Genomic DNA, 26,380 nt, shown 5'->3' on the forward strand with positions numbered 1-26,380 from the left:
ACTCGGTGCGCATCAGATGTCCATCCAGATCATATAAAAACCGTGAACTGAGAGGAGAGAAACAAGAGAGGTGCACTGCCGAGGTGACAGTCAGATCATCAGGAGACAAATCAGACAGTAAGTTATTTCTTACTCTGTTTCTCTGTTGCGTCTTGATTTTTAACTTCACCACAAACAGACACACACACTTCGAAACTTATTGGCACTTTGCGTACTTTCATATAACCTTTGTAATACTCTCTATTCCTGTGAAACAGAGCCTTAGCAGATTTTGCCTTTGATGTGATCGTTCCTTGCTGTTTCTCCTCTCTCCTCAGATGGCCAACACGCTCAGATCGTGGATGATGCTCGCAGCGCTCGTCGTCTGCATCCTGGTGTGTCTGAGCAGTTTTGCGGACGCCTACCCTCCCAAACCAGAGAGCCCCGGGAGCGACGCCTCACCGGAGGACTGGGCCAAATATCACGCAGCCGTCAGGCACTATGTCAACCTCATCACCAGACAGAGGTGAGTCTCTAAAAGAAAGTTAAAGGAGTAGCGAAAACCCGGGTGTGCATTAGGTTGTTTTCTTAAATAAGCTAATATGTCAGATGGAAAAGGTGAGAAAGAAGAGAAGAAGGCTAATAGATGCTGGATAAACTTGTAGGGATGTGGTACCTCTTCATGCTCTGGTTGGATCAGATACAAAGTCTGTCTCCTTTGATGTGAGGGATTAAAGTCTTGGGCTCAAGGACAGGTTTGCAAGGTTTGCCAAATGGGGCATGGAAGCCCTCCCGTTGTGACATGACTCAGTCACGTAAGGTTTGTTCAATACTTTAAATCAAGGCTTTTCAGATGCTGGTGAAGAGTCCAGCTATTTTTCTTTTTCTGCAATCCAGACAGACTGTGATGCTTCTGTTGATACTCCAGATCTTTTAATACACATTCTGGAACACCACAGATTTTTATTCATTTTCCTTGTTTCCTGACAGGTGAAAGTCAAAGCTGAGTCATAAATATTCAAAATTAGATTTTTACATGTCTGGGTGCTTAGGTTTAGTAGATGGATGCTGAGTATAGTCAATAATGTCATTAAAGGTAATTAAAAGAGCTGAATCTACTATTGAACTCAAAGGGCTTAACAATGCAGCCTCTCCTACCTCAAATAAAAGCAGGTTTGCTCTTCAGCGGCCAGGCATTGATTTTCAGTAAAGAGACTTCAGTACTATAGTCAGAGCTGACTGGTATGTTTGCCTTGTTGTACAGTGGGCAGTGAACCTGAAAATCCTCCTTTGCACTCAGACAGCTGCAGAACTGATATGCAGACTGCAGAGACCAAAGAAAGAACAAGCTCTCAGAGACTCAACATGCAGCATTCAGCTGACCTGCCTGGTTCTTATGTTGAAAGTCATAGTGAGGCTCATGGTATCATACCAGAGCACTTGATGAAATGCTAATGCTTAAGAGCAGAGAGAGTTATCACGTGAGTAATAACCTCTAATATTTAGTCGTACTTGTTAAATATGCTGGTGTGGACTTTCTTCAGGTATGGGAAGAGATCAGCCCCTGAGGAGGCGGTGGCCTGGCTGCTGTATGGAGGAAATTCAAACCAAGACACTGAGCCACGGTGAGTAACATGCCATGATGCCTAGAAGAATTTTTTTTAATGTGAAAAAATTGAAATAGGTGTATCAAATTTACTAGGCAGGCTAATAACCAATATTGAATAAGAGCCCCATTACCAGAAAGCAACAGTTAATTAATACTCAGACTAAACCGACTATATTATTGAACTATGAGAAATCTTTTAGCGCTTTTGCAAACCACTTATTAAGATGCAAAAAAAGTTCAAGTAATGTAACCATTTTTTTAAACTATCTCTCTTTTCTTAACAGCTCTGACTACGTTGACCAGTGGTAAACACACAATCCCACACTACCAAAACATTCTCAAGAAGCAACCTGCTTGGGATCCAGTGATGCCATATGTTTAATTATATGATAAGCATGTATGTCTATTTGCTTCACTATGTTTGTTTGCCCTTCTAAGTACATGTAATAATTCTTCTCCCAAATGTGTAAATAATTTGTATCGAAATCAAATTTACAATAAACACCTCTGTGAATTTAAAGTATTACACCGACCAACGTGTGCTTTTGTAATCCTGCATTGTTATTATTATCATTATTATTATTAGTTGTAATAGTGGTGGTAGTAATAGGAGGATGGGAGTAAGAGTATTTGTAGCAGCTGCACTGTAACTGCAATGACTTTGATTGCCGCTAGGTGTCACTATATAACTAGAAAACGCACATTTCCAAGTTCTGCTCTCCTATTGCTGCTCGTGCATGGGTTCACATCGACGGCAGTGGACAGGCTTTAACTTCACACAGGGGCACGAGCCCAAAACACGCGTTTGCCATCACAAAGCCTTCTTGGACGTCCTTTGGAGGGGAAACAAGACCGGTGCTTAATATCCGGCAGCCTACTGGCTTTTAATCAATGGATCCATTTCTATTAGCACGCGAGCCCTTTTATGTGCTGTCTCGTTAAAGATAGCAGTTTGTGTGGGTAGCTGCTGGTTTTGTGAAAGTGACTGCACAGAGGGGGGGAAAAAGGCTGCCGAGCTCCAGCAACTGTCAGTCTGATATCTCACACCTTCTTCGTCTTCTTCCTGCATCTCATATCGAGAGGGCGTCCGGATAAAGGTGACCGGGCAGGTGAGCACCTCATCCTGTGGTTTATTATTATTTTTCACGCGGTGTTTAGTTTTTAGCGGCAGTGGGTAGTATTAATACCGTTAATCGAAGCAAAGCCTTTCCCAGCGGCATAGTCTACCTTCCCCACTCGCCAGGTGTCTACTGTTACAGGCTACGTTCAGTCTTCATTACCCCGTTCTTGTCATTAAAGCTACCCTACCCTCTACAAAGAAGTCCAGCTATTTCACTCCTTGTCTTTATGAGCGCTTCCGAGGAGGAGAGACCGTGCTGCCATTAGGAATTCCTGTTAAAATCCAGGTAATGTCGTGGAGTCGTTTCTCGAGGTTACGCTCATTCGCTTGAGGAGGCGGGGGGGGGGCTAATGCAATTTTTATTGAGCTAGCCTAATTGGCCTCAGGCTACACGCTATTTGCTTCTGTGTAAAGTCAGAACAGGCAAACAGTATTGCTCTGTATGGCAACCCTAGGCAGAATTATTGTCTTTTTTTGTACAATGAAATGATTTGTTGGGAACATTGGTAACATACTGGATTCGATGCTATTGCGCATGCCCGTATAGTGGGGATAAGTGCAGGTGTTTGAGCGCGTGAGGACTACCCAACTAACAATACGCCTGATTTGTAAATAAAGAGCAATAAGAGAGAAGATAGACAATAAAAGGTTCATTTGGGCATAGAGCCGCAAAGTAATCTATAATGTGAAATATTTTCGTTATATTAGTCTAAAAAGTACTGCTAGTGTCTTCAATTTAAAAACATTAAAGTGACCTTTGTTTCTGATTTAGCCTGCACATTATTATTATTATTATTATTATTATTATTATTATTATTATTATTATTCCTTTAAGTAGAGGCAATGACCATTGCTATTTATTTTACCTCTAAATTAAAATGTAGCAAAATATATAACTACCCCATTGTGTTTAATGATTTTGCCTAAAAGTGTGCCTTCTTTAAAATGTATCTCAGATTGTTCTTCAACAATTTGTAGCTAACAGAGTTTGTCTGATTTATAGATTAGAGGCGTTTTGGTTTGTTTTGATGACAATAAGATTGGATATCCAAAAATTTGACCAAGGTTTTTATTTATTAATCAGCGTTTTACGACATTAATGTTTAAAGATGCACTCACTGAAACAAGCATGCATTTGACCGATGTTTATCTTTTGTCCTATGTCCTTTGCCGTATCATCCCTCATACCTGTATGTCAGCTTGCCTCATGTTTCCTGAGATTTCTGGTGTTTGGGGTCCCTGCTCTGCAAATATTTGGACTTTCTGTATTCACTTTGAGCTGACAGCTTTAAATTTGATTTGAGTCTTTGTTTCCTGAGTCCTGCATTTGGATCCATAATCTACTAAAGAGCTTTTTTACTGGGATTAAAGAAACTTCTGCCTTCTTATCAGTTTTATTTTGGAAGTGTGAGGTTTACCATAAATTTCCCAGCTTTGGGGATTGACTAGAAGACTGGCAGTTGTGGCTCCACTTCGACAGAAAGATTTCCAAAGGAGTTCTTTAATCATTTAGCAGCTTTGCTTTAAACTTTTATTTATTTTTTTGTTGTTTATATAAAGTGAGAATGTCTCCCGCAAGAAAAATGTGAATAAATGTAGCTCTAGGCATTGATTTAGATCAGGAGAAAAATGTCAGCATGCCATAGCCTCGATTTAGTGCATAAACAAACTCTAATCCTTTTGTATTACTCAAACTTTCAGGAGGATTCAAAGAGCTACGTGTGAGTCACAACCAAATACAATAAAAAGTTATTTTATGATACATACAGAATACTCTTAGTCAAACCACCTTCAATGATTCTCAACTGTGACTCTGTTCAGCTTACTGCTTTCACAGCCCCAGTGGTGAATTACTGCATCAACTAGGAATTCTAATCAATTGTAGCAGGCTAAAAGAAAGGCCCCATCCACGCTTGATTCCACAGGGAGATTAATGAGTCGTGGTTCACATAGCCTCAGCATCTTTTCCCAACCTCTATTCATAAGAAATGACCTGCTCATTACTCTCTACCTGCCACCTCAGCCCCTCCGGCACCAGGCGGCAACTTGCAAAGCTTTAAAAGGGAGCCAAAGTGAAAGTGCCAAAACCTACAGTCACTAGAATCACCACTTGAGGGTGGCTGTAAGAGTGAATCCCTATGGACCCCTCGTGTAAATGCCTAATTTAACAACAGAAATAAACATGTTCACATCTCGGTAAAAAAAAGGTGGACTAGTCGTCTGCTAGGCTACCTGTACTAGACCTCTCTTTTGGAGGACAGAATGGTAGTGCAATGTTCAATTTGAAAGGGTTTTTCTATCAGAACATAATAAAAAGTCATCTGTTCTTTTGCAGGTCCAAATACAACCTCGTGAACAACACATGACATAAAACACATCATTACTTATTTAGCAAAACTGAATACATCCTTCCTGCTTCCATAGGAATTAATGGCATAAATACCAGTCAGGTGCTGCCTTTGATTAAGTAATAATCAGTAAGTTTGATCATCTTTATAAAAGCAAAGGTGTTTGCAGTTTGGCTGGTCTAGAGCATTCAGGTGTGTTTTACCATAAATGCAAGGAAGAAAGATATCAGGCAGTATGTTAGGAAAGCAATGGTTGTCTTCTTGATAAAGAATTTGAAATTTATAATTCTACACATGGAGCAAATTCAGAATAATTGCCAATCTTCCTAGGCATAGCCATCCCAACAAATTCACCTGAAGGTCAGATACTGCAATGCTCAGAGAAACTGCAAGGACCAACCAACTAAGCACTGGAGGTCAGATAGATGTCCAGATCATGTCTATATTGGGTACGGCGGTCCAAACTAAGTCTACAATTTCGACGTCCAGCCATGACCCAACTCCGATGTCAATATGACGTTCAACATTTGAACTTTGTTCTGCATTCCTTCACACATAACTGTTACTGAACAAAAAACATGGCCTCCACCCGCTGGAAACATGTGGCTACATAGTCTATAGAAGCAAAAATAACTTAACCCGCACATGGAGATCGTACGAACGACAACCTTTTTCACATGACTGTACCCGTTGGCTGTGTTTACTAAAGCTGTTTTCACACTACTGTTGATGAAGCAACTAGTCATTTTTAATGAAAGCTGCTGAAATGAAGAGACAAACCGAAACATTACAAAGCTGGCGTCAGATGTTGTTAGCGTACTCCAGAGCTGTACTAAAAGTATCTGTATTGCGCTGTAATTTTAATATTTTTACGCATGCCATACTGTATTGTGTTATACTTGATAAATGCTGATATTAGTCAGGCTAATGTAAGTTATTTTGTGTAAAACATTTGGGTTCAATGAAACGCCCACAATTATATTCCATCACGACAAAAAGAAAAAGTGATCCTTTAATGAAATCCAGCCAGGGTGCTGATTGTTAAAGCTCCCCCTGGGTAGCTCACAGCACTTTGCCTAAGCCCTTTACCCTTTCACTGATACATACATGACATTTAAGTCTAATTACAATCTCTGTCACCAGAGAGAAAAGGAAGACTCGTAACACTTAAACCACAGGTTTTCAAATGATATGCAGTGATTGCACTCAATTGTAGTCATGTTGCTTTAAAATAGAAAATTGGTTGTTTTTTGGGGGGTTTTGTGCAAAGCAGCATAAAGCCAAATACAAAGCAAAAGACAGAGGAGATAATGAACTTAATTGAACTATTTGAGAATCACAAACTGTCTCGTGGCAGAAATGGCCATGGGGTCTGAAAGCTGTTAGCTGATTGTTAATCATTTACCATCTACAATTAGATTTTTAAAGCCCCGTTAAGATAAAGTTTCATTATCAACCTCAATCTCTTCAACGGAAAACTACATCTGGTGTTCTTTTCCATGTTGTTTCTTCATGCAGCCAAACTGTTGTGCACTGGGTGTATTAGTATGCATGTGGGGAGCAGAGAACACTTTTATTTTGAATCACTCAACAATGATTTAAACTGGTTTTCAGTTTAACTTTTCCTTCAAAAGACCTCCACACACTATCATGATATGTATCAGTATTTGTAAGTTGAAAGTTAATATGATCACCAGAAGGTGATGTTAAGGACACTTCTTCCATTTCTTTCAGGAAAGAATGAACATACCAATGTTCTCCTAGAAGATTTCATGAGACCTGCTAAGCTATAATATGTTTTTTCTGTAAGAATAATCAAAATGAATCTATGTCGGTGAGAGAACTTAAAAGTTTTAAAGTATGCTTGTTTGAAGTTGTATTGCAGTGCTTTTAGCAGCAGATGTTACAATTTCATCACATCTTAAGGAGTCAGCACATAAAGCCACTACCGTGTGATAGCATATCAGTAGTGGAAAGTGAAGATAGAGCACTGGCCAGAATTTAATTAAACATATATCAGGTCATATTTGTTGCTTTGCAAGTAATTCATTTATACTTGCTACTTTATACAAATAATTTAAATAATGCATATAGCTTAATTGTTGTTTATAAGCTTGAATGTATCTTGTTGAAATCAGATTACATACTAATAATTATTTTCATACCTATATCTCGTATTCTTACAGCTCCCTGCTTTAGTTTACTTTATTTATTATTTTTATCTTGGCTGCCTGTCGTAGGCCGGGGGAAACAACATTTTGATCCTGTGTATGTTCTGTGCAGAATTGACAATAAAGTTGACTTTGAGTTTTCCATTTTTCTATGCGTACTTATTGGTCTGGTTTGTAATGATCATAAAATGAGCGTTGGCGTGTGCTCATCATTAGGTTTATTTATAGCATAATAATGTCATAAGCTAGGGTCATGGCCGGTTGTGTCATTAATGTTATATTGATTACTTTTACATGTACAAACTGATAAAGAAAGAACATCATGAAATGCAAAATGATGGGAAAGCTTGAAATATCACTTTGCTACACACTTGTAGCACTTGTATCCTGTCAAAAGGTGCTGATCATCATCTTATTAGTCATTAGACTCCCACGTTAGGAAGGTGTGGTTGGGTAATATGGTCAGTGCTGTGACACAGTGATTCCTCAGCTCAAACACTTGTATTTGGTGGTGAATGCGATTAATTTGTTCTGGATAGGATTGAAACTCTCATTATTGTGAAGCATAGTCAAACAATGATTACAAAACTGCTTTCTTCAGTACGTCAAACATTGAAATAATGTGTGAGTTTTGATGGATCATGAGTCAGAAGAGCTACTACGTCACTGACATTTTGGTTTTTATTAAACAGACTGCTGCTCCTGGTATTCCAATGCTAGCATTACACAGTAGTGGAAATATATGGAAGGCTAAAGTTATTTCAAGATTGCAAAATATCAGATATTTTTATTAGCTCCAAAATATGTGATGTCATTGTGCCTTTAAAGTGTGATTTGTACATTATAAAGCACATATAATACACTGACTCTATGTGGAAAACACAGAAACATACACATATTAGTGAAATTGCACTTATGTTTTTTTAAAGACAAGCAGGGCTTTTCATCGTCTGTTTTTTAGACGAATGGCCCATTAACGTTCCGAGAATGTGCTTGTTTTTATTTACACTAAAAGATAGGGAACATTGTTGGAGTTTATTATTACTGTTACTATTATTAGCCCACTTTAAATCAAGTTTGACTTCATATGAAGCAATAACCTTGAGTTTAATATTCCTCTGGAGAGTTATTTTGGGGTAAACTGTGCCTCCTATATAAATAAATGAGAAAAGACCCATAACTTTTGTTTTGTCCAGCGAAATCCAGCTAAATATATTTAAGTTGTGTGGTGACTTTGTCCAAAAAGCAGGCTTAAATATCCTATTTTTTCCTCATCTGGTTCATCCCAACAGTTTACTTAACTAATCTCATGCTAATTCACATTAGATATACAATAAAAATAACAGTACAGCCACCTAAAGTTTTTTACAGTCTACTTTTTAGTTGTTTTTTGAACAGATCAATAGTAAAATCTAAACTAAAAAGCCCCAAAGATAACCAAAAGCTCCTTCTCTTTTATGACACATGGTACTACATATCCTTGAATTGAGATGTCTATTCGAAAGATATAATGCTGCTAAGGTATGACATTCAATTGTCCCGATTGACTACATATTTTACAAAGTTTAAAGAAATATCTCCAGACTTTTACAAATGTATTTGTTTTTTCTTTCAGTATAAATGTCATTCTTCCTGTTAGAAGGTCAAGTATAATTTGTGTTTTGTGAAACATGGCTGATAATATTTTATCCCCAGCACAATGTTATTAGCTTTTTGCATTTAAAAGACAATTTTCAATGATGTCCAGTTTTTAATTACCGTTGTCTTTCTGTATACAAAGCAAGCAGAGGTAGCACTGGGTCTAATTAACACTTTTTTTTTTTTTTACATTGCTCCCCTCCTAGAATGTTTCAATTAGAGATGTAACAACTGTCGTTTTCTTGGCTGATTCCAGCTTCTGATGTTTATTTATTTATTTATTTATTTTGTACACATGACCTGCCAATAGCAATTTCTACCAATTTCATTTTTCTTTGTAAGAGCTATAACTGACCGGATAGGCAACCCCCCCCCCCCCCCCCCCCCAAAAGAAAATAAAATAAATTAAAGAAATGATTAAACTTAACAATCTTCTTAAACTGCTGTAGGTTACAGGAACTTCTCTTGCTTAAACAACTGGAAAAAAGCGCTCTGCTAATGAAAAAAGATACCAATAACTAAATAAATATAAGCTGCTGTACGCCCACCTTTACCTGACATATTTTACCCTATCAAACAAAAGCAGGTCCAACTGATTTATATAACAAAACAGCTGTCGGGTACATACATTATTTTTCAGTATGCTTATAACTTCATTAGATAACATGTCACCAATACTTTTCTCTTTTTCACTCATAATTATTTTGATCCTTTGCTCATACCGAGGCTCTTGGCTAGCTTTAGCCACTTCTTTGTTCATGTCTTTAAAATGACCATGTTCAGTTGTGCAAAAGCTTGTCTCATTAGGTTTCTGTATTTCAGGTCCCCCCACAGTTTACTTTGGTCAAGTTTGTGTCACGGTGAGGCTCTATCATGCTAGTGACATTTTAGCGTGTGGGTGCGAGTATGCATGCCGTGATTTCCGTGTGCTGCATGCGCACGTGTTGTGTAGACATGAAACAGACTTTTAATTGTAATTATAGGAAGCCGACTGGCTGCCCGCCTGTCTGGGAAAACTGACCGATCCAGTCCCTGGCCGGTTGATCGGTGCATTTCTCATTCGAATCCATTAACCTGCATCTTTACAACAGCAACAAGAAACATAGATATCTTCTGTCACTAAACAACTGACTGTTGTGAAGCCCAGCTGCATGCATGTGTGAGTGCGACAACATGATTGACTCAAACAGTATGTTTCTTTGTTTGGCTGGCTCTTTGTAGTAATGGCTGTTATGTAATTGTCCCATAGATTTATTTGTGGTTTGTTTTGGTGTCATGTGTCCTTTACAAGCTTAATTTTGGCTGGTGAGATCTGTCAAAATGTATTTCCAGGCTGTTGTGTGAATACTTTTGAAATATAAAGCTAATCTGAAATCATTTCCACAGACAAAGAGCAAAGCTGAGTTGAAGTGTAGCTCAAACACTGTAATAGACCCAATTTTAGCTCCAACTTATTATTATTTTACGCATTTTCCCTTGTTGCCATGGCAAAGCACCGGGGAACAGAAAAAGAGCTGCTCACGGTTGTCTTGGATACGACAGTTTTCCCTTGTAAAGTAATGAGAGGAGCTGAACCTGTGGGAGCACAGGGTTATTTTTAGGCGTGACGCCAGCCTGCATGTGTGGATTAAGACTTGTTTGGTTGCTGGTGCTTGTGTGCTCGCATGTGTATCTGTATGTGCGAGCATGTGTGCAGGCTTTAATGCAGCCTCACTGTGAGAACACCTCAAGGCGTTTTACACTTGGCGTACAAACACCTGAGCCGCTGCTTGTGTCATTGCTCCAGGCCAAAGTGTCCTGGAGCGTGCAATTTCAGGAAAATTGGACACAGGCTTTCTTTGCAGTTGTATGCCATATATCTGCAAGCACTACCTTAAAGGAAATGGAGTTAATAATAAATTTATCACAGTGCATTGGGTTCACACAAGTGTAGGCTTACAGTCTGCGCAACAAAGAATTCCCTGAATGCAGAATTAAGAATTCCCTTCAACTCTAGGGATATTTTTAACTGACTTTTGCCCTTTTTATTCTGTGTTGCAGCAATCTCCAGAATAATGTTGTTCCACTGGAAATGTTGAGTAAGCTATATTAAAATGAATATAATTTTTTGTGTACGTCGACCACAAGAACCAAACCTGCTGCTGGCCTCTTGTTTTGGTGAACTGACAGTTGATGTAGAGATGATAGCAGGCCGGCAAATGTGATGTCATGACAGCTGCTCTCTTCCTGCAATACAGTGAGCAAGATGGAGATCTGCATGAGCGTGTGTGTGTGAGCTGACTAATGCGGACCCAGCGGGAAAAACCACTCAGAGAGCAGAGATAGTTTAGATGCTGCGATACAGTATTACAGTGGAGACACACTGACCCACAAGCTGCATGCAGGGTCTCTTGTAGCTTGTAGTAGAAAGGCAGTTAGCGAAAAAATGCTAATTTTGAACAACTTCACCCTTAATGTTATTTTTGAGAAATACCTATTTTATCCTTGATTGTAGAGCTTGATTACTGGTTACATGTAACAGGCTATTCTCTCTGAAAATGGCACCAATTACCAAGAAAATGCCTTGGCTGGTTATGACCGCACCATCATTGACTCTCGACTAATTTACCCTATTAATATTACAAAAGGCAGAATAGCAGAGTAAAAAGCTCAAAGGGTTCGGTTCTCTTCCCGGCATCCTGTCCTTCCAACCCTCCTGGTGTGTTGGTATCTTGCATGGCCAAGGTCTGCTGCAGTCGGCTTTGACTTCTTAGCTGCTGTGTGGTCTTTGCATACTTTTAACAAGTGCCGTCATTTCTCAGTGCAAACATGGGATGCCTCGGATAAGCTTGGGGGGCTTGGTATGTGGTATTAAGGACCTGATCCACTCGGATCAGAGTTTTGCAAAAGCCATGAGTTCTTTAGCATCTAAGAATGTGTTTTACTGTTACACTTTTAGAAACACGGCCTGTAGGTGTTCCCATCAGAAGTGCAAAGTATAAAAAAAATTACAAAAATTAAAAAACAAGTGAGAAAAAAAAGGGAAATTTAACCATCTAAATAAAAGATTCAGGGGAAAAAATGATCAATTACAAATCCCAGTAAACGAAACAGGATACACAGGCTGGTTAATTAATATCTCAGCCCCAAATGTCACATTTTAGTCGATAACAGAGAGGGACTCTCAACCATATTTCAATTTAATAATTAATTGGTGGACACAGGCTTTTCAGTTAAATGCCATTAGAAAGGACAGTGTAAAGCTTCTGGCAGTGATGTTAACTTTCGGTTGTGTGAATATTGGGACCCCAGTAGCTGAAAATATTGAGATTTCTAACCTGTGTTTGACATTGTAAAGGGGGTGTATTTAAACCTAACTGACAGCAGAACTCAGCAGAAAACTAAGTAAAAATAAAAAATTCAAAACTTCTAATGAGGTGGAAATGAATGAATTATTCAGAAGAGAAATAAGCTAGAACAGTGGAACCCCGACTTACGAAATTAATTCGTTCCCGAGAGTCAAAGATTTCGTAAGTCGAAGCACCCATCGCGCCTTTTGAGTGAACGATAGACTATAGGCTAATTGCTAACTGCAACAACAATACGTCGTTCAAGTGGAACAGCGAAGTGCAAATACGAAAGCCAAGGGGTTGTCACATGATTCGGAAGGCATTGTGGGCATTGTGTGCATTCTGGGCTCAGCCAATCAGAGCCAGCGGATTTTGTTACACAGGCATTTTGTTGTAACTCGGGCAGAAATATTGCCGTTAAGTGCCTTCGTAACTTGAGTTTTTCGTTAAATGGGGTATTCGTAAGTCGGGGTTCCATTGTTTAACCTTTAATTTAAGGTTAAACAATGTTTACAGTTATAGTGAAGGGAATTTGTGGATTTGAGTTATATCAGTTATTATTGGGACAATTATCGGGCAGGCATTATACTTGTTTAGTGCTGACTTAATATATTTTTTATATTTTTTCACTTTTCAAAATGATTCTTTTCAATTGTGTTCCTCAGGGTTTAAGAGGTATGAGTGAGGGGATCCACCTTCCTCTTGATTCTTTAGTATCACTACTTGCAGGTCTAAGTAGGGCAGATCTTAAAGTTTGTAACCTTTTTTGTGATGGCAAGACAAAAGAGGGTCTGATAAAGAGGTAACACAAGGTAACACAGATTAAGCATAACATTCTGACCACAAACAGTTAATAACACTGATTAACTTTTCATCATGGAACCTTTTAGCGGGTCGGTATGTTAGAAAGTGAAAATTTTGTCCTCGAAGTTGATGTGTTAGAAACAGGAAAACAGTGACGAATTTAACGAGTTTGAAAAGCGCCAAATTGTGATGGCTAGGCGTCTGGGTCAGACCATCTCCAAAACTGCAGCTCTTGTGGGGTGTTTCTGGTCTGCAGTGGTCCAAGGAAGGTACATAGCATACTCACTATGCCTTCTAATGATACTGCCTAGGGGAAGCATGTATAGTGTAAACAGAATTGGTCCTAGCACCGAACCCTGTGTAACTCCATAATTAACCTCAGTGTGTGAAGAGGACTCTCCATTTACATGTACAAATTGGAGTCTATTAGACAGATATGATACAAACCACTGCAGCACAGTACCTGTAATACCTACAGCATGTTCTAATCGCTCTAATAGGATATTATGGTCAACAGTATCAAACGCTGCACTAAGGTTTTTAGAGGGAGATTCAGCTGTGTGCTAAATCTGCAGCTATGAAATCATCCAATCACAGAATAGATATGATACATTGGAGCTTCTTCCTTAATACTGTCATCAACAATATTCATATGAATCACAAATCCAGAGAACAGTCCTTTTAGTGAGCAAAAGAATAGATTTGTTTCTCACCAAGTCAATAAAAATAGCTTAATACTTTAAATACAAAATGTAATAACTTTGTGATGAGATTGATTTGTAGGTTTAAATTTGTGATACTACTTGAAGAAGGGTTATATAGCGATATAAAAACTATAAAAGGGAGGAATAATGTCAGATTTGAAATAGATTATCAAGCTACGTCTTTCAGTGGTTAATTTGAAAGTATTTCAGAATAAGGCTTTTTATTGTCTTCTTTTCATATTAAACCACAAAATTGTGGTTTAATATGAAAAAACACAAAACTTAACATAATTGCTAAGTAATTGAGCAGACTGCTAAATGAATTGGTATATTCAGATAAAATTGATGTCATACGAAAAAATTATTTTTTGTACTCTGTGACGATCATTGAAGATCCTTTTTTTCATCCAGCCCTTGTGTACTGCTCCTCAGATCAAATACTGCCCTCCAGTTATATTCAATCCACAAAGAGGAATGAGACAAGACCTTTGTCCGTGCAGTCAAGCAATCTAATGAGAATATTTTCCATCTGTGGTTCATTATTATGTAAATTACTTTCAAATATACAGTTTTGGACACTTCTGGTATCATTACACGTTAGAATTAAGTTAAAATACACCCAGGAACAATTACTAACCGCAAAAAAATAAAAACTGCAAAAGCTTTTCTCTAAAGGCCAGTTACATTCAGTTGGGTTTTATTATTCCAGATGTGATATGATATGGCATGTCTGGGGACAAAGAGAAGTAGATTCATTACATAAGGCAAGTATATATGGCCAAAGACCACAGACAGAATCAAAACACGCGGCCCAGTGGAACCAGTCGAACTAATAAAAGCATAATGATATTCAGCAGTTTGGTATCATTAGTATATCCAAACAAATCACTCTGACACTTATTCAGATGGAAGAGGTAGGTGTGGTGGTAACACAGTAATCCCAAGCTCCCTATATTTTGGTAGATCATAGTTTTTATTGCAGCGTATGCCTTCGAAGTAGGCCAAAAAGCACAGTGGGGTCACATTAATAGTTAATAAGCTGAATTTTCAATCTGTGCCCTGGGATATGTTGATAAAATGCTGAGGCACAAAACTGCAGACGATATCTGAGCAAATATGATTTGGGAATATTTTGATCTCAGTGCAGAGAATGAAATGAGTAAGATTAGATACCGCTGGGCTTAAAGACATCTTTATGTTTGTGCTCACTGACAACTGATGGGCTACAAGAAACTGCTCTGAGTATCTTTGTTATTGGAAATTTCAACCTAAGGGGAAGTTAAAAAATATCATTTGCTCAGTAGTGGTAAAAGATAAAAGTTTTTAGCTCATCCAGCTGAAGGACAAATGAGCGAGGCATCCAACATCCGTCTGTTCGTCCATCCATAGTTGACAGGAATCGCAACTCCTCTTTGAGTATGGGTCTGATTTTAGTAGACTGATCTGGTATTATTCTGGTATTTATTTATGCACACACACAAAAAGGTAGACGTAGCCACTGTGACATTACTACCTCAGCATCAGCATTATGGCCACACTGTCTTGGGTCTTTGGTACCAGAACTGATTAGATTTAGATGGCATTGCTCCAAGGACCTTATGGATGCATCTCACAGATTCAGATACTGATTACAAATAAAATAGAGACTGCAGACTTCTCAGACTGACTGTTAGTGCAGTCAGTGATGTACACAGATCCAAAAGGCACCAAACCCCAAACCCAGTTCAGAGGTCCAGTTTGGTCATTTGAGTTAGTTTGGGTGAAGCCTATCAGAGAGCTGAAAACTTCCTGGAAGCTGCTGCTTGAATTTATTTTTATTTTTTTGTAACCCTGACAGAAAACATTCATAATGTAGCATTTTTTTGAAAATAAGCATCATCCCATCCACGTGACAATAAGGCTAACATGGGATTTTTATGTTGCCAGACACAGACATTTACCCTGCGGTGACATTGCTCGCTTTTGACCACTACAGCATTTATTCCACTAAGGATAGCTATTGTCATGACAACCAGGAATTAGCATCCTTGAATAGTGCTGCCTGTCTCCTATCAGCAACGCTCTCTTCTTCCTCACCATTGTTCCCTCTCTCTTTAACTCCCTTGCATACGTTTTAGTTTCCTCCTGCCTTTTCTCCTCCGCTTACATTTTCAGTTTCTCTATAGACACGATTCCCATTCATTGTTCTGCTGAGTTTATGTTCCCCCTCATTCGCCATGTCATTTATTTACTTTTCACTGTTTGTATTTTCACAAATTCTCCATGACTTGAGGAGCCAATTTTAGATCCCAGAACAATAGATCGTTAATCCTGCAGTCTTCTGCCTGCGACGCTTGTTACGTTTTCATGACGATAAATGGATCAATTAGAGTCAGCAGAGATCCTCACTAAGCTAGTGATAACTGGCCTTGCTGAACCCACTTACAAAGTCTTTCCAACTGTTGCTAATGGTATTCCCAACAGATACAATGGCTAAAATTGTTTAGATGTTACCAGGGCAACTAGCTGTTCTGTTTTTAGGTCTTAATAAAGTTAAATACCAATTACCCTGTGTGGGAGCTTGTTAGTGTGAATGTTTAGTCCATTGACTGCGCTTGTGCCAGAAAGGGATTTGTACACTAAGTCTTCTCCCGATCACTCAGTGTTGAGCTTCAACCTAACAACACAACTTTACCCTCCGTCGCTTATTTCATTCCTAATTCTAACCCAGCAGTGGGATAGATAAAGGTTTTCGTTTTTTAATGCATCTACCTTCTCGTTTTGCACTCTCTTTTTTTATTGCAGTTGACCTAACAAGTCTTGTGGAGGATACTCAGAAGAACCAGTTTCTAAAATGCCCGTGGCCACATCCAGCTCTGACTCGGGTAAGTGTCTCGGTCTCGCTGTGAAGATTGCGCGTGCGTGCGTGCGTGTGTGAGTGAGTGAGTGAGATATTGAGAGGAAGAGATTGGTTAGTGATTATTCTTTCAGTCAGTACTTGTATCTCATCTCCAGAGTACTAATGTGACTTAATGAGCTGGCTAACCGAGCGGTAAAACGCCAGTTCTAGATCAGTCATGCTTTAAAGGATTTGCCAAATGCATGAGAGCTGAGTAGTATACATCGGTGTATACATAACTGTGCAAGTTTTCAGATGAACACACATTTGACACATAAAGTGACTTTTTTTTATTAAAGATTGTCACTGAAATAGCAGGACGTGGAAGAGATTAACCTCCAAGTGTCGTGTAAGGGTCTTACTTACTTTGGCAGTTAGCTTTTTTTCTGGTCAGCTTTTTTGAACTCTGTAGATCTGTAGTTAGTCGGTGGCTGCTACAATACAATACAGTCATTCATTGGACACTTTATTAGTTACTAGGAATGTCACGATATCAGAAACCAATACCTGTATAACCACATGATTCTCAATATCCAATTTAATAACACATAATGTTTAAGTACATGGGTTGACCATTTTAAAGTCCTTTATTAAAAGGTTGTATTAAAACGTGACAGGGTGGCAGATCATTTATTTAAAATGTTAACATTATACTTGGTTGACTGATGAAATCTTACGATGGTTGCAGATTAAGCAACTAATGTTACAATTATGTTATGTTTTTATTAGCATACAATGTTAGCCATTGCTAACATTTTAGCCTGAAGTAAAGTTGATTTACAATACGAGTGCCAGCTGCATGAAATGAAATGTTAATGCATATTTCAGTAGAACTTAAGGATAACACTTTAGCTATTGTTACTGTGACAGTTGCTGAGCTTTAGTTTTTTTGAACAGATCTGGATCTTTGCTTTGGTGAATTGAGAGTGTTTCCTCCTTTGGTAGGAAAAAGACCACAGAATGGTTCGCGTATTGTCTTTTGCGCAGCAATCATCATGGCTTGTCAGAGCAGAGCTACCGCAGCTGCACTACCATGGACAAGGAAATATCATGGCGCTTTCAGAATTTTGAGATTTGAATTTTACCCTAATTATTGATTTTGGTGACATCATCCATTAGATACACCTGTCTTTTACTGGGTTAGACCCCCTTTTGCCTCCAGAACCGCCTTAAATCTTCATGGCATAGAGTCAACGCAGTGTTGAACACATTTCTCAGAGACTTTGGGTTATGATAGCATCACACAGCATCACTGCAGATTTGTCACCTACCATCAAACCACATCCCAAAAGTGCTTGATTTGAGCAGAGTAAAGTAATGCATGATCCCACTGGAAGTGGAAATGGTCAGCAACAATAGTCAGGTAGGGTGTGGCCTAAAACCAATGCTCAACTGGTACTAAGTGGCTCAGAATGTGCTGGAAAATGTCCTCCACACTATTACACCAGCTGGACCAGGCAGAATCACTGATACAAAGCAGGATGGATTCATGCTTTTATGTTGTTTACGTCAAATTTGAACCTTATCATCCAGATGTTGCCCTTGTGAATTGTAGCTTCCTTTTGTCTTATCTGAGAATAGTAGTACCTGGAGTGGTCTTCTGTAGCCCATCTGCTTTAAGGTTCAGAGATGCTCTTCTGCGTACCTTGGTTGTAACAAGTGGTTATTTGAGTTACTGTTGCTTTTCTATCCAGCTCTGAAGCTGTCTATAGTTATCAAGCTGAATCCAGAATAGTAATTTGTGACTGTTTGTGATTAACATAACAAAAGTAGGCATTGTATCCTGTGCAAATGCTTCCACAGAGAAGTGCTGGACTGCAAGGCAAATTTGGCATCACGTGTTTAAAATTGTTCCATTTATATGAAAGTAAATCTGTAATATTCTGACATCAGTCAAAGTATGTTTTCTTGTTTAAACGAGAAAATGTTTTTGCATTAAACAGTAAACTGCCACATAGCCATGTCTCCATGTATTTCCTTTTCACTCATCGCTGAAGACAGAAACTCGTGAAAAGGAGAAAAATACATGCATATAACTAAAAAAGGTATATTTATATTTGTAAATAAAACTGTATTTAAGACACTTCACCAGAGTGGTGGAGTAAAAGAAAATGTGTATTTTGTGATGTGAATCACAAATAGAAGAAAAACTTCTGAAGGAAAAAAGACAAAAAGAATGTGACAGAGTTAAAAAAAAAGAAAAAGAAACAGCTGGGCTACAAAAAGGAGGGGAAAAGTGTATAGAAGTTCACACAAGGGAAGCAGACTGTTATACACAGCCACCGCTCATGAGAAATGATCAATAATTTAAAAAAATGTTAAAAATAAAGTTAGTACTCAAAATTAGTTGCGGTGAGGTTTTTAATGGGTAAATTGTATTTGTAAATTTAAAAAAATTGTTGTGTTGTTTGGAGTAATGTGGGTATGCCTGCACATTTACACATGCACACACATGCACATACTGATATATGTGTGGGAAAAGGTGTTTTTTTGTGCGTACACATCATTTTTACATCCAGCCCCACATGTCTGGGAAAGTCACTCCAGTGTTTTTTAACGTGGGGCCAAATCTCAAATCCACAGCCTCAAAGTTATTTGTTATATATGATAGTAAATTCCAGCAGTCAGCTGCCAGAAAAGGAGAGGAAGAGAGAAAGAAAGAGAAGCATTTATACCAAGAATGTGTGTTGAGTCTTTTGTGTAATAGGCTGTCAGTCAGTCTTGATTTGTGCACTAGCCGAGGGCTGAGACTGGGATGAGTGGCATTTTTAGTAACACGCAGTCGATTGTTTCTCTAAACCAATTTATGTCTTTTTTTACATTTAAAAAGCAGCATTTCCAGCAGGGATATATTTTGTTCAGACGTGGAGAAGGGTGAGAGAAGGGTCAGGTTTTATTTGAAACTTTGTTTTTTTTTTTAAATTTATGTCAGCGAAGTAGCTCAGATATAAATTTCCTAATTAGATCATTTCATTTGTATTATATTTTAAAAAGTCAAGTCTGTGATTGTTCCTCTGATAATAGTAATGGCAAGCAGTAACAAAATACACAAGTGCGCTCCCTAAGCGCCACCTCTTTGACCACACCTCCTTCTTACAAGCCAACCCTCTGCTACTCTCTCCCCCCACTTGACCCCCATGGGGAAACCTAGACAAGCAAATTTCCTGGCTCCTCTTTACCCTCCTCTTAAGGAAAGCATCACACTTCCCTCCTCTCTTTCTCCTCTCGCGTCCCCCCACCTTCTTTCTTTCCACATGCACCCAGCCCTCCCTCGTCTCCGTTCATTCATGCTGAGGAGAAGACGCTCGGCCAGGCATAGCTTATACACATTCACGTCAAGAGCAGGTGGAGAGGGAGGGAGGGGAAGAGCGGCGAGGTGCCGTTAGCGAGGAGTCATTTTGGCGGAAAGAGGAGGGAATCAGGGAGCGATAAGGAGAGAGAGGGAGAGGAAGATCTCTCAGACTGCCTCTGATACAGTATTGGGTGTGTTACTGAGAGAGTGTGTGTGTCCTGTAGTGAGGTGTTCTTCACTATGGCTGGCAGCCTGTTTGGAAGGCTCTCCCTGGAGGAGGGGGACTCAGCCAACTCCCTAGAGGGCCTGGATATCAAGCTGGAGGGAGAAGGTAAGAACACAGGAACTTGCCTGCCGCGAAGCAATATAGGGATTGTTTACAGCAGTTCAGGTGTGTGTGCTGCTACTAGTTAGGCTGTAATCAGCAACCAATTCAGTGTTATAATGTTGGTGGTTGAGGACCAGTTGGTGTTTGAATTCATACTGTACCTGCTCCTGATGTGCTGCTTCATGTCTCCAGATTGTGATGACGATGAGCAGAGACAGAATGGGACCCAGGGCAGCATGCGATTTAGACGAATCCCAGGCAGCAGAATGCAAAGACATTTATTCACTAGAACACATCATTTCAACACAGAGTCCGTTTTTTTCTTTTCTCTTTTAATTTACAGAGATTGTGAAAGGAGGAGCTTTAAACTGAGAGAGACCAGTTTAGATGCCACAATAAAAAAAGAAAAAAAAAAAAACTCAGTGTAAAAGCTAATTTGTTGTACTGGATGATAGTGGCCAGACAATGTTTGCTAGCACAGCATTGAGTGACAAGTACCACACAACCCATTTATAATACATGGAATTCATTAATACTGGATAAAGTTGTATACCACATAATAATATGTTGCGAGTGTGTGTTCGTATCTATTCACGTGGGTCCCTGTGGTCCATGCATGGGCTGCCTGTCTTGGCTAAACAGTGGATATCAGGTGAGGGGGATAAGAACTGAAACAAGTATTTGATGCTGTCATGTTAAATTAGCAGCGTCATTACATCATTGCCAAGTCTAATTTGTGTCACACAGTATACTGTCTTGCAAGATATCCTCGGCTTTTCAGTGTGTAGCTTGACACGACAGCGGTGACAGCCGTAATGAATCATATTTTCAGTCAATGCATTTGCATCCTGTCTATCAGTGCACAGTGAATGAGACACAGAGAAGGAGGATAAAGAGAGAGACCTCCAGTGCATTGTACATTCATGGTGAGTAAGTGGGTGTGGGGGGGGGGTCATTCATATGCAGCGGTGTTCTGATCAGAGACAGCACGCTTGGAAGTGTCACACTCACAACCTTCAGATAACTCTCCGGCTCTTTCACGTCCACCCTTTCTCCACACACACACACACACACACACACTCCACACATCTGCAGAACAGTACACAAACTCTCACACTATTGGAGGAATATTCTGCGTGCCTACCGGTCTAATGAAGCAGTGTTCAAACACAGATGATGGATTATTGAGTACAGTGTGTTGGTAAGATTACACTGTCAAAGATAATCGCCGGGTTTCAACAGAAAGGGACAATTTAATACGGTTGTGGCGGAGAGTATTCGATAATGTGGTGACACTGGCAATTATTTCATCCGTATCACACTCAGATGATCTCGGTTTGCTCTTTCATTAACTGTTGCCAAAGAAAACAGATGTACGGTTTGACTCAAACTGCTTGCCTGCGTACAGCGAGATACATTCATAAAGTTATTAGGGTTAGTTACAGTGAGAACGTAAGACAAAATCATCTCTTTTGAGTGGGGTGCCCTCGGCCCTGGGGCTCGGTCACTCTGGCACAGCTGGCTGCCGGCAGAGCTCACGGGCACGTCACTGCAACCCCCTCTGGCTTCTGCTCCGCGGCTGCTGAGTGACCCCTCATCTGGGACTCTCCTCAGCTCTTTCCGGGAGAGTGGCACGGTTGCCCCTCTGTTGGTCTCTTGTGCTCTGAGTGTCTCTGGATGTCTGGAGCCTGGATCTCCTCCATTTGCTGCTTCATGCCCTGGAGGACGGGGCTATGGCTCCCCACACCCTCTAGCAGATCATTACACGAAGGAACCTTTTGAATACAAGCGCGCTCACGCTCACAGGTGTACACACGGGTGCTCACAGACACAAACGACGCCCTTTTTGGCTGCTACCTCAAAGCACACTGTGCGCTGTCGATCTTACGTGCTGCACAATAATATTCAATATTTAGTATTTACTGTTATATTCACATAGGTCGTCACGATGATGTTGTTTATTATATTGCTCTTTTTTTTTTTTTTTGCTTGTTTTCTCTTTTTTCTTTCTCAACAGGTGATCCAGGTGATTGATGTATGTATTTTCTGTCTGTTTGTTTCGTTTGCTTTTGTTTTTTGCCCTTTATCACCGTTCCTCTTCCCCGCTGTTTTTCTCTCCCTACCTCTCTTTCTTTCTCCCTTTTCTTTCCCCCAGTCATGTCTGTCCCGTGTGTAGCAAGTGAAAATAAAATAAAATATAGACAATAATTCTGATTGCAAAAGAACCGGACGGGGGGGGGGGGGGGACGTAACACAAAATCATCTTTTTGTTGACAGTTTCTGTGGTCATGGGGGGTGGAGGAGGGGCTGCTGTCCAATTGCAAAATGTCAACAAATATCACAAGTGTTGTCTCCACTGGTGACCTTCATACAGCTAATAAGGCGATCTGACCTGCATCCATAGCATGCCAGCTTGTAGCAAGCATCACCATGGTGATAGGGAGGCTGCTTAAAAGTCCCTCATCCTGCTGATTGGCTATCTGGGACCTAGAGAGAGAAGGTCATGATTACTTCCACTGGAAGGATTGCCTTTTATAGGACTTTTACCTACACTGTTATAGCTGTTAGATCACTTACAATTTTTTTAAAGTCAAGCAAGGATAATATACAGCCATTATCAAGCTGATAACAATGCATAACAAAGCAATTGCCTTGAAAAAATGAACATCATTTAGTGAAATATCTCTGTAAAATAACCCCTGACATTTCTGCTTTTTTTCATTGGAGCTATTACAGTTAAGATTTTTTAGCAATGAGGTTAGGCAGGAGTCCCAGTGATGGTTGCAGACAACACTGTGATCTGTAGTGGAAGTAGAAAACAGGTAGAAGGGCGTATGGGAGAAAAGAGGAGTAGAAGTCAGTTGAAGCAAGACAGAATACATGTGTGTTAATGAGAATGAGGCTGATGGCAAGCTGAAGATGCAAGGAGTAGAGGTAATAAAGGTGGATGAGTTTAAATAGTTGAGGGCAACCATCCAAAGCAACAGACAGTGTGTAAGGTTTACGAATTGGTAGTGAGACCTGCTATGATGTATGGTTTGGAGACAGTGGCACTGAAAAAACAGGAAGCTGATGTAGAGATGGGATAGCTGATGTTAAAGGTTTTTGCCAAAAGTGACCAGAATGGGGAAGTTTACAAAAAACTACTTATTTGAGATTGATGAAACAATCCACTTATATTTTTATACAGTTATGTTTCTGTAGGGCACTCCTTTTTGTTGTTGTGCATCACTTAATCTCTACTCCATGACCAGGTTTTGTGGGCATGCACGCACTGGATCTGACTCACTGCTCTTTTAATCTGGGGAAAGTAGATATTAACCATACGCGTGCTGCGTTTGCATCCTGTTTTAAACCACTCTGTCATGCAAAAACCAGAGTCAGAATCACAAGTTGGAATTTCTGACACTTGTTAAAACACACAAAAACCCACACACAGGCACACGGTCCCTGCAGCATTATTTATATAAAACATTTAATGCTTCATGTAATTCAGCTGCTTCACTTAATCTCATCCTGAGCAGAGGCCTTATCAGCAGGAAGTGACAACACCTGTGGGTGCTGATTATTTTCCCACTACCTTCATTTCACATTGTGATGTTTAAGTCCAAAACTTAGAACTGTGTATTATGTGTGCAGCCACATTAATGTAGTGGAGTTATTATTATGTTTTTAACGAGGAGATCTAATTATTTACAGGCAAGTCTCTACAAGTAGCGCACAAACAAACGCACCCATGCTGATTGACCATGCAAGTAAATTACACAATTGTTGTGCACACACGTGCTCCAGACGACATTATTACACCTCCTCATTACGAACCCGTTTTCTTTTTCAGTGAGACTCCACGAGGAGGATGTTGACTTAATAATTCAGAGTTGAGTGCGCGTGCCCCAACTGTGTGCTCATTCTGTTTGCTTTAGTTGTAGTTTGTACGCTCTGTGTTGTTGTTCCTGAAGGAATCTCATCAGACTGATTGCACTCAGAGGGCTTCAAGCTGCAACACTGTGTCATGTTGGAAATATTCATGAATCCCATTGCACTGGGATAAATTCATAGAATGCTTCGGCCTTAACGATTCATCAGTTCTAGCACGTACACACCGCATGGAATATATTCCAATCCAATATCATTCTCCACCAGTGTCTTAAACATTTATCTTTTGCTACCTGAGGGATTGATAGTTAATTATATTTAGCTGGAGAGCTGGAAACTGAATCAAATCTAAAAGCAACATAAAAGTATTTAATAATGTCTTTCAAGGCCAAATAGTATTTTCTTTTTTATAGAGGTGACTTCCAGCAACTTGCAGCGACTTCTAGCAGCTCTTCCAGGAGACAATGAGAATATCAATGAGCTTCTTCAGGAATCTGTCTGTGTTTCACGGGACAAAGCCGGTGTTGTTACTGGCTGTGCAAACTGAGAACCTAAACATTTACCTCATCCAGTGCAAGTGCCCTGATTTGTCACTGCCAGGCATTTGCCAATACGGACTTTAAGTGTCCTTTTAAAAGCTATACTGAATTTCAATCCACATTTGAAATTAAAAAAGCCCATATTTTGAAGTAGAATTAACCCTGTGAGGTCTTAGTCATTACCCTTAACTCTATTCTATTAAAAATATTGTTGCTTGTTTTCTTTTCTTGGCTGTCAGGGGTCTAAGAGGTGATCAGTCTTATAAAAAGACACAGGACTAGGGTTAGGGCGACCGTGGTTCAGGGGGTTGGGAAGCTCATCTTGTAACCTTATCCTTATGTATCTTGTAAGGTTGCTGGTTTGAACCCCAGCTTTGTCTGTCCTCGTCGTTGTGTCCTTGAGCAAGACACTTCACCCTACCGCCTACTGGTGTTGGCCTGAAGGGCTGATGGCGCGATATGGCAGCCCAGGGCAGCTGTGGCTACAACTGTGGTTTGCCTCACACCAGTGTGTGAATGTGGAAGCGTTTTGAGTCTCCAGAAAAGTGCTATATAGATGCAATCCATTATTATTATTATTAGTTGCTGATGATGCCTTAAATATCACATCTACTATTTGCTAGAAAAAAATAACCTACTTGCTTGCTCATTACCTGTTGCCAAAAGAGCTCCTTTAACTGACTTTTATTCATCTGGCTCTGCATTCTAAAACACATTGTGTATCTCAGGCGTATTAAGCAGACCAGACTGTTTTTACAGCTAGAAACAACTGGGAGTAAAGAGTCAGCTGCACACTGTACTCCTCTGTGAGTACTGTAATACCCCGTGAGGATTCCACATAGTGAAACAACAACACATCTGCATCTCCCACAAATTTTCCTTCCTTTTTTTTTTTTCCACCCTCCCACAGTCCCTCTGTGTACCCTCTCCCTGCTGCTCCATAGCAACAGAATAACCTTCACTGAGAGGTCTTTGCACCCTGCTGTGCTCCAAACGCAAACAATAACAGCCCAGATTGTTTGGCTGCGTCCGTGACATTGGGTTTAATTGTAACTCTCCTTGGAGGTGAGCAGGCGCTCGGATGAGGCTTTAACAGACAAAAGCACCTTTAATTTAGTTTCCTTTAATTACACGTCCCCTGCTGTAGCAGAGGCAGGCAAGCGGTATCTTGGCAATCTTTGTTGAGAGGCGGTTGCAGGGAGCCACCACAGCATGTTATAATTTTCAATTTTTTGGCTGCTAACTACTGTAGATTGGGTTTTCATCTAAACCTATATTAAAAATCAGCCATCACTCCATTTTAACTTCCTTAAAATGTTCAGGTTTTCTCATAATATTCTGCTTCTTCAGGAGTTTATCCATAAATCCAGCAAATGTAAAATAGTGAAATGCTCCAAAGAGAAAATCTGCTCAAGCGTGAAGCTTTTTTTCCCTGGAAGAGTAGATTGAGTAGAGGGCATAATGTGCTTGTAGCTGGTTAAGTCTGTTGGCACACCTGAGTCCCCCTTTGTGCTTTTAAGCCCTCACCTGCTAAATGAAAGCTCCGTAATGGTATCAAGTTACAGTGTGTGGTAGAGGCAATTTGGATTCAGCGAAGCGAAAAATAACTTTCGCCTGAGTTCTCACCTGTAAAGGCCCCCAGAACGGACAAAAAAAAAAAAGGCACGTAGCATATTAATACACAAATGTCGACACGCAACTTCAATCTGAAATGAGTCGTGAGCAGAAGAGAGATGCATTCAGTAATACGCTGCAGCTCTATGGC

General features: G+C 39.8%; 2 protein-coding genes across 4 annotated transcripts in view; both read left to right on the top strand.

Annotated features, from left to right (window-relative positions):
* Nucleotides 1–2,098, top strand: pyyb (peptide YYb). Its single transcript, XM_026177627.1, has 4 exons — nucleotides 1–117; nucleotides 318–505; nucleotides 1,524–1,604; nucleotides 1,873–2,098. Exons 2-4 carry the CDS (start codon nucleotides 318–320, stop codon nucleotides 1,895–1,897), a joined length of 294 nt encoding a protein of 97 aa, XP_026033412.1. The 5' UTR covers nucleotides 1–117; the 3' UTR covers nucleotides 1,898–2,098.
* Nucleotides 2,099–2,573: 475 nt separating this feature from the next.
* Nucleotides 2,574–26,380, top strand: part of mpp2b (MAGUK p55 scaffold protein 2b) — a 46,208-nt gene continuing 22,401 nt past the window's right edge. Inside the window, exons 1-3 of one of the 3 annotated variants that reach the window (XM_026178911.1) lie at nucleotides 2,635–2,697; nucleotides 2,888–2,994; nucleotides 16,487–16,566. In XM_026178911.1, the coding sequence (XP_026034696.1) occupies nucleotides 16,536–16,566 (31 nt within the window). In that variant the 5' untranslated portion in view covers nucleotides 2,635–2,697; nucleotides 2,888–2,994; nucleotides 16,487–16,535. Of the gene's footprint in view, nucleotides 2,698–2,887; nucleotides 2,995–16,486; nucleotides 16,567–19,077; nucleotides 20,204–26,380 lie in introns of those variants that run through there. The other 2 variants (XM_026178912.1, XM_026178910.1) reach the window with 2 other exon arrangements.

The sequence above is a fragment of the Astatotilapia calliptera genome, chromosome 8, assembly GCF_900246225.1.
Source record: "Astatotilapia calliptera chromosome 8, fAstCal1.2, whole genome shotgun sequence".
Taxonomy (NCBI): domain Eukaryota; kingdom Metazoa; phylum Chordata; class Actinopteri; order Cichliformes; family Cichlidae; genus Astatotilapia; species Astatotilapia calliptera.

What these genes read in the sequence shown, in the direction of transcription:
- pyyb (XM_026177627.1), top strand. Translation starts at nt 318, where the DNA reads ATGGCCAACACGCTCAGATCGTGGATGATGCTCGCAGCGCTCGTCGTC. An exon ending in AACCTCATCACCAGACAGAG is followed by an intron (nt 506 to 1,523) that starts GTGAGTCTCTAA and finishes GACTTTCTTCAG; the next exon opens with GTATGGGAAGAGATCAGCCC. An exon ending in AACCAAGACACTGAGCCACG is followed by an intron (nt 1,605 to 1,872) that starts GTGAGTAACATG and finishes TTTTCTTAACAG; the next exon opens with CTCTGACTACGTTGACCAGT.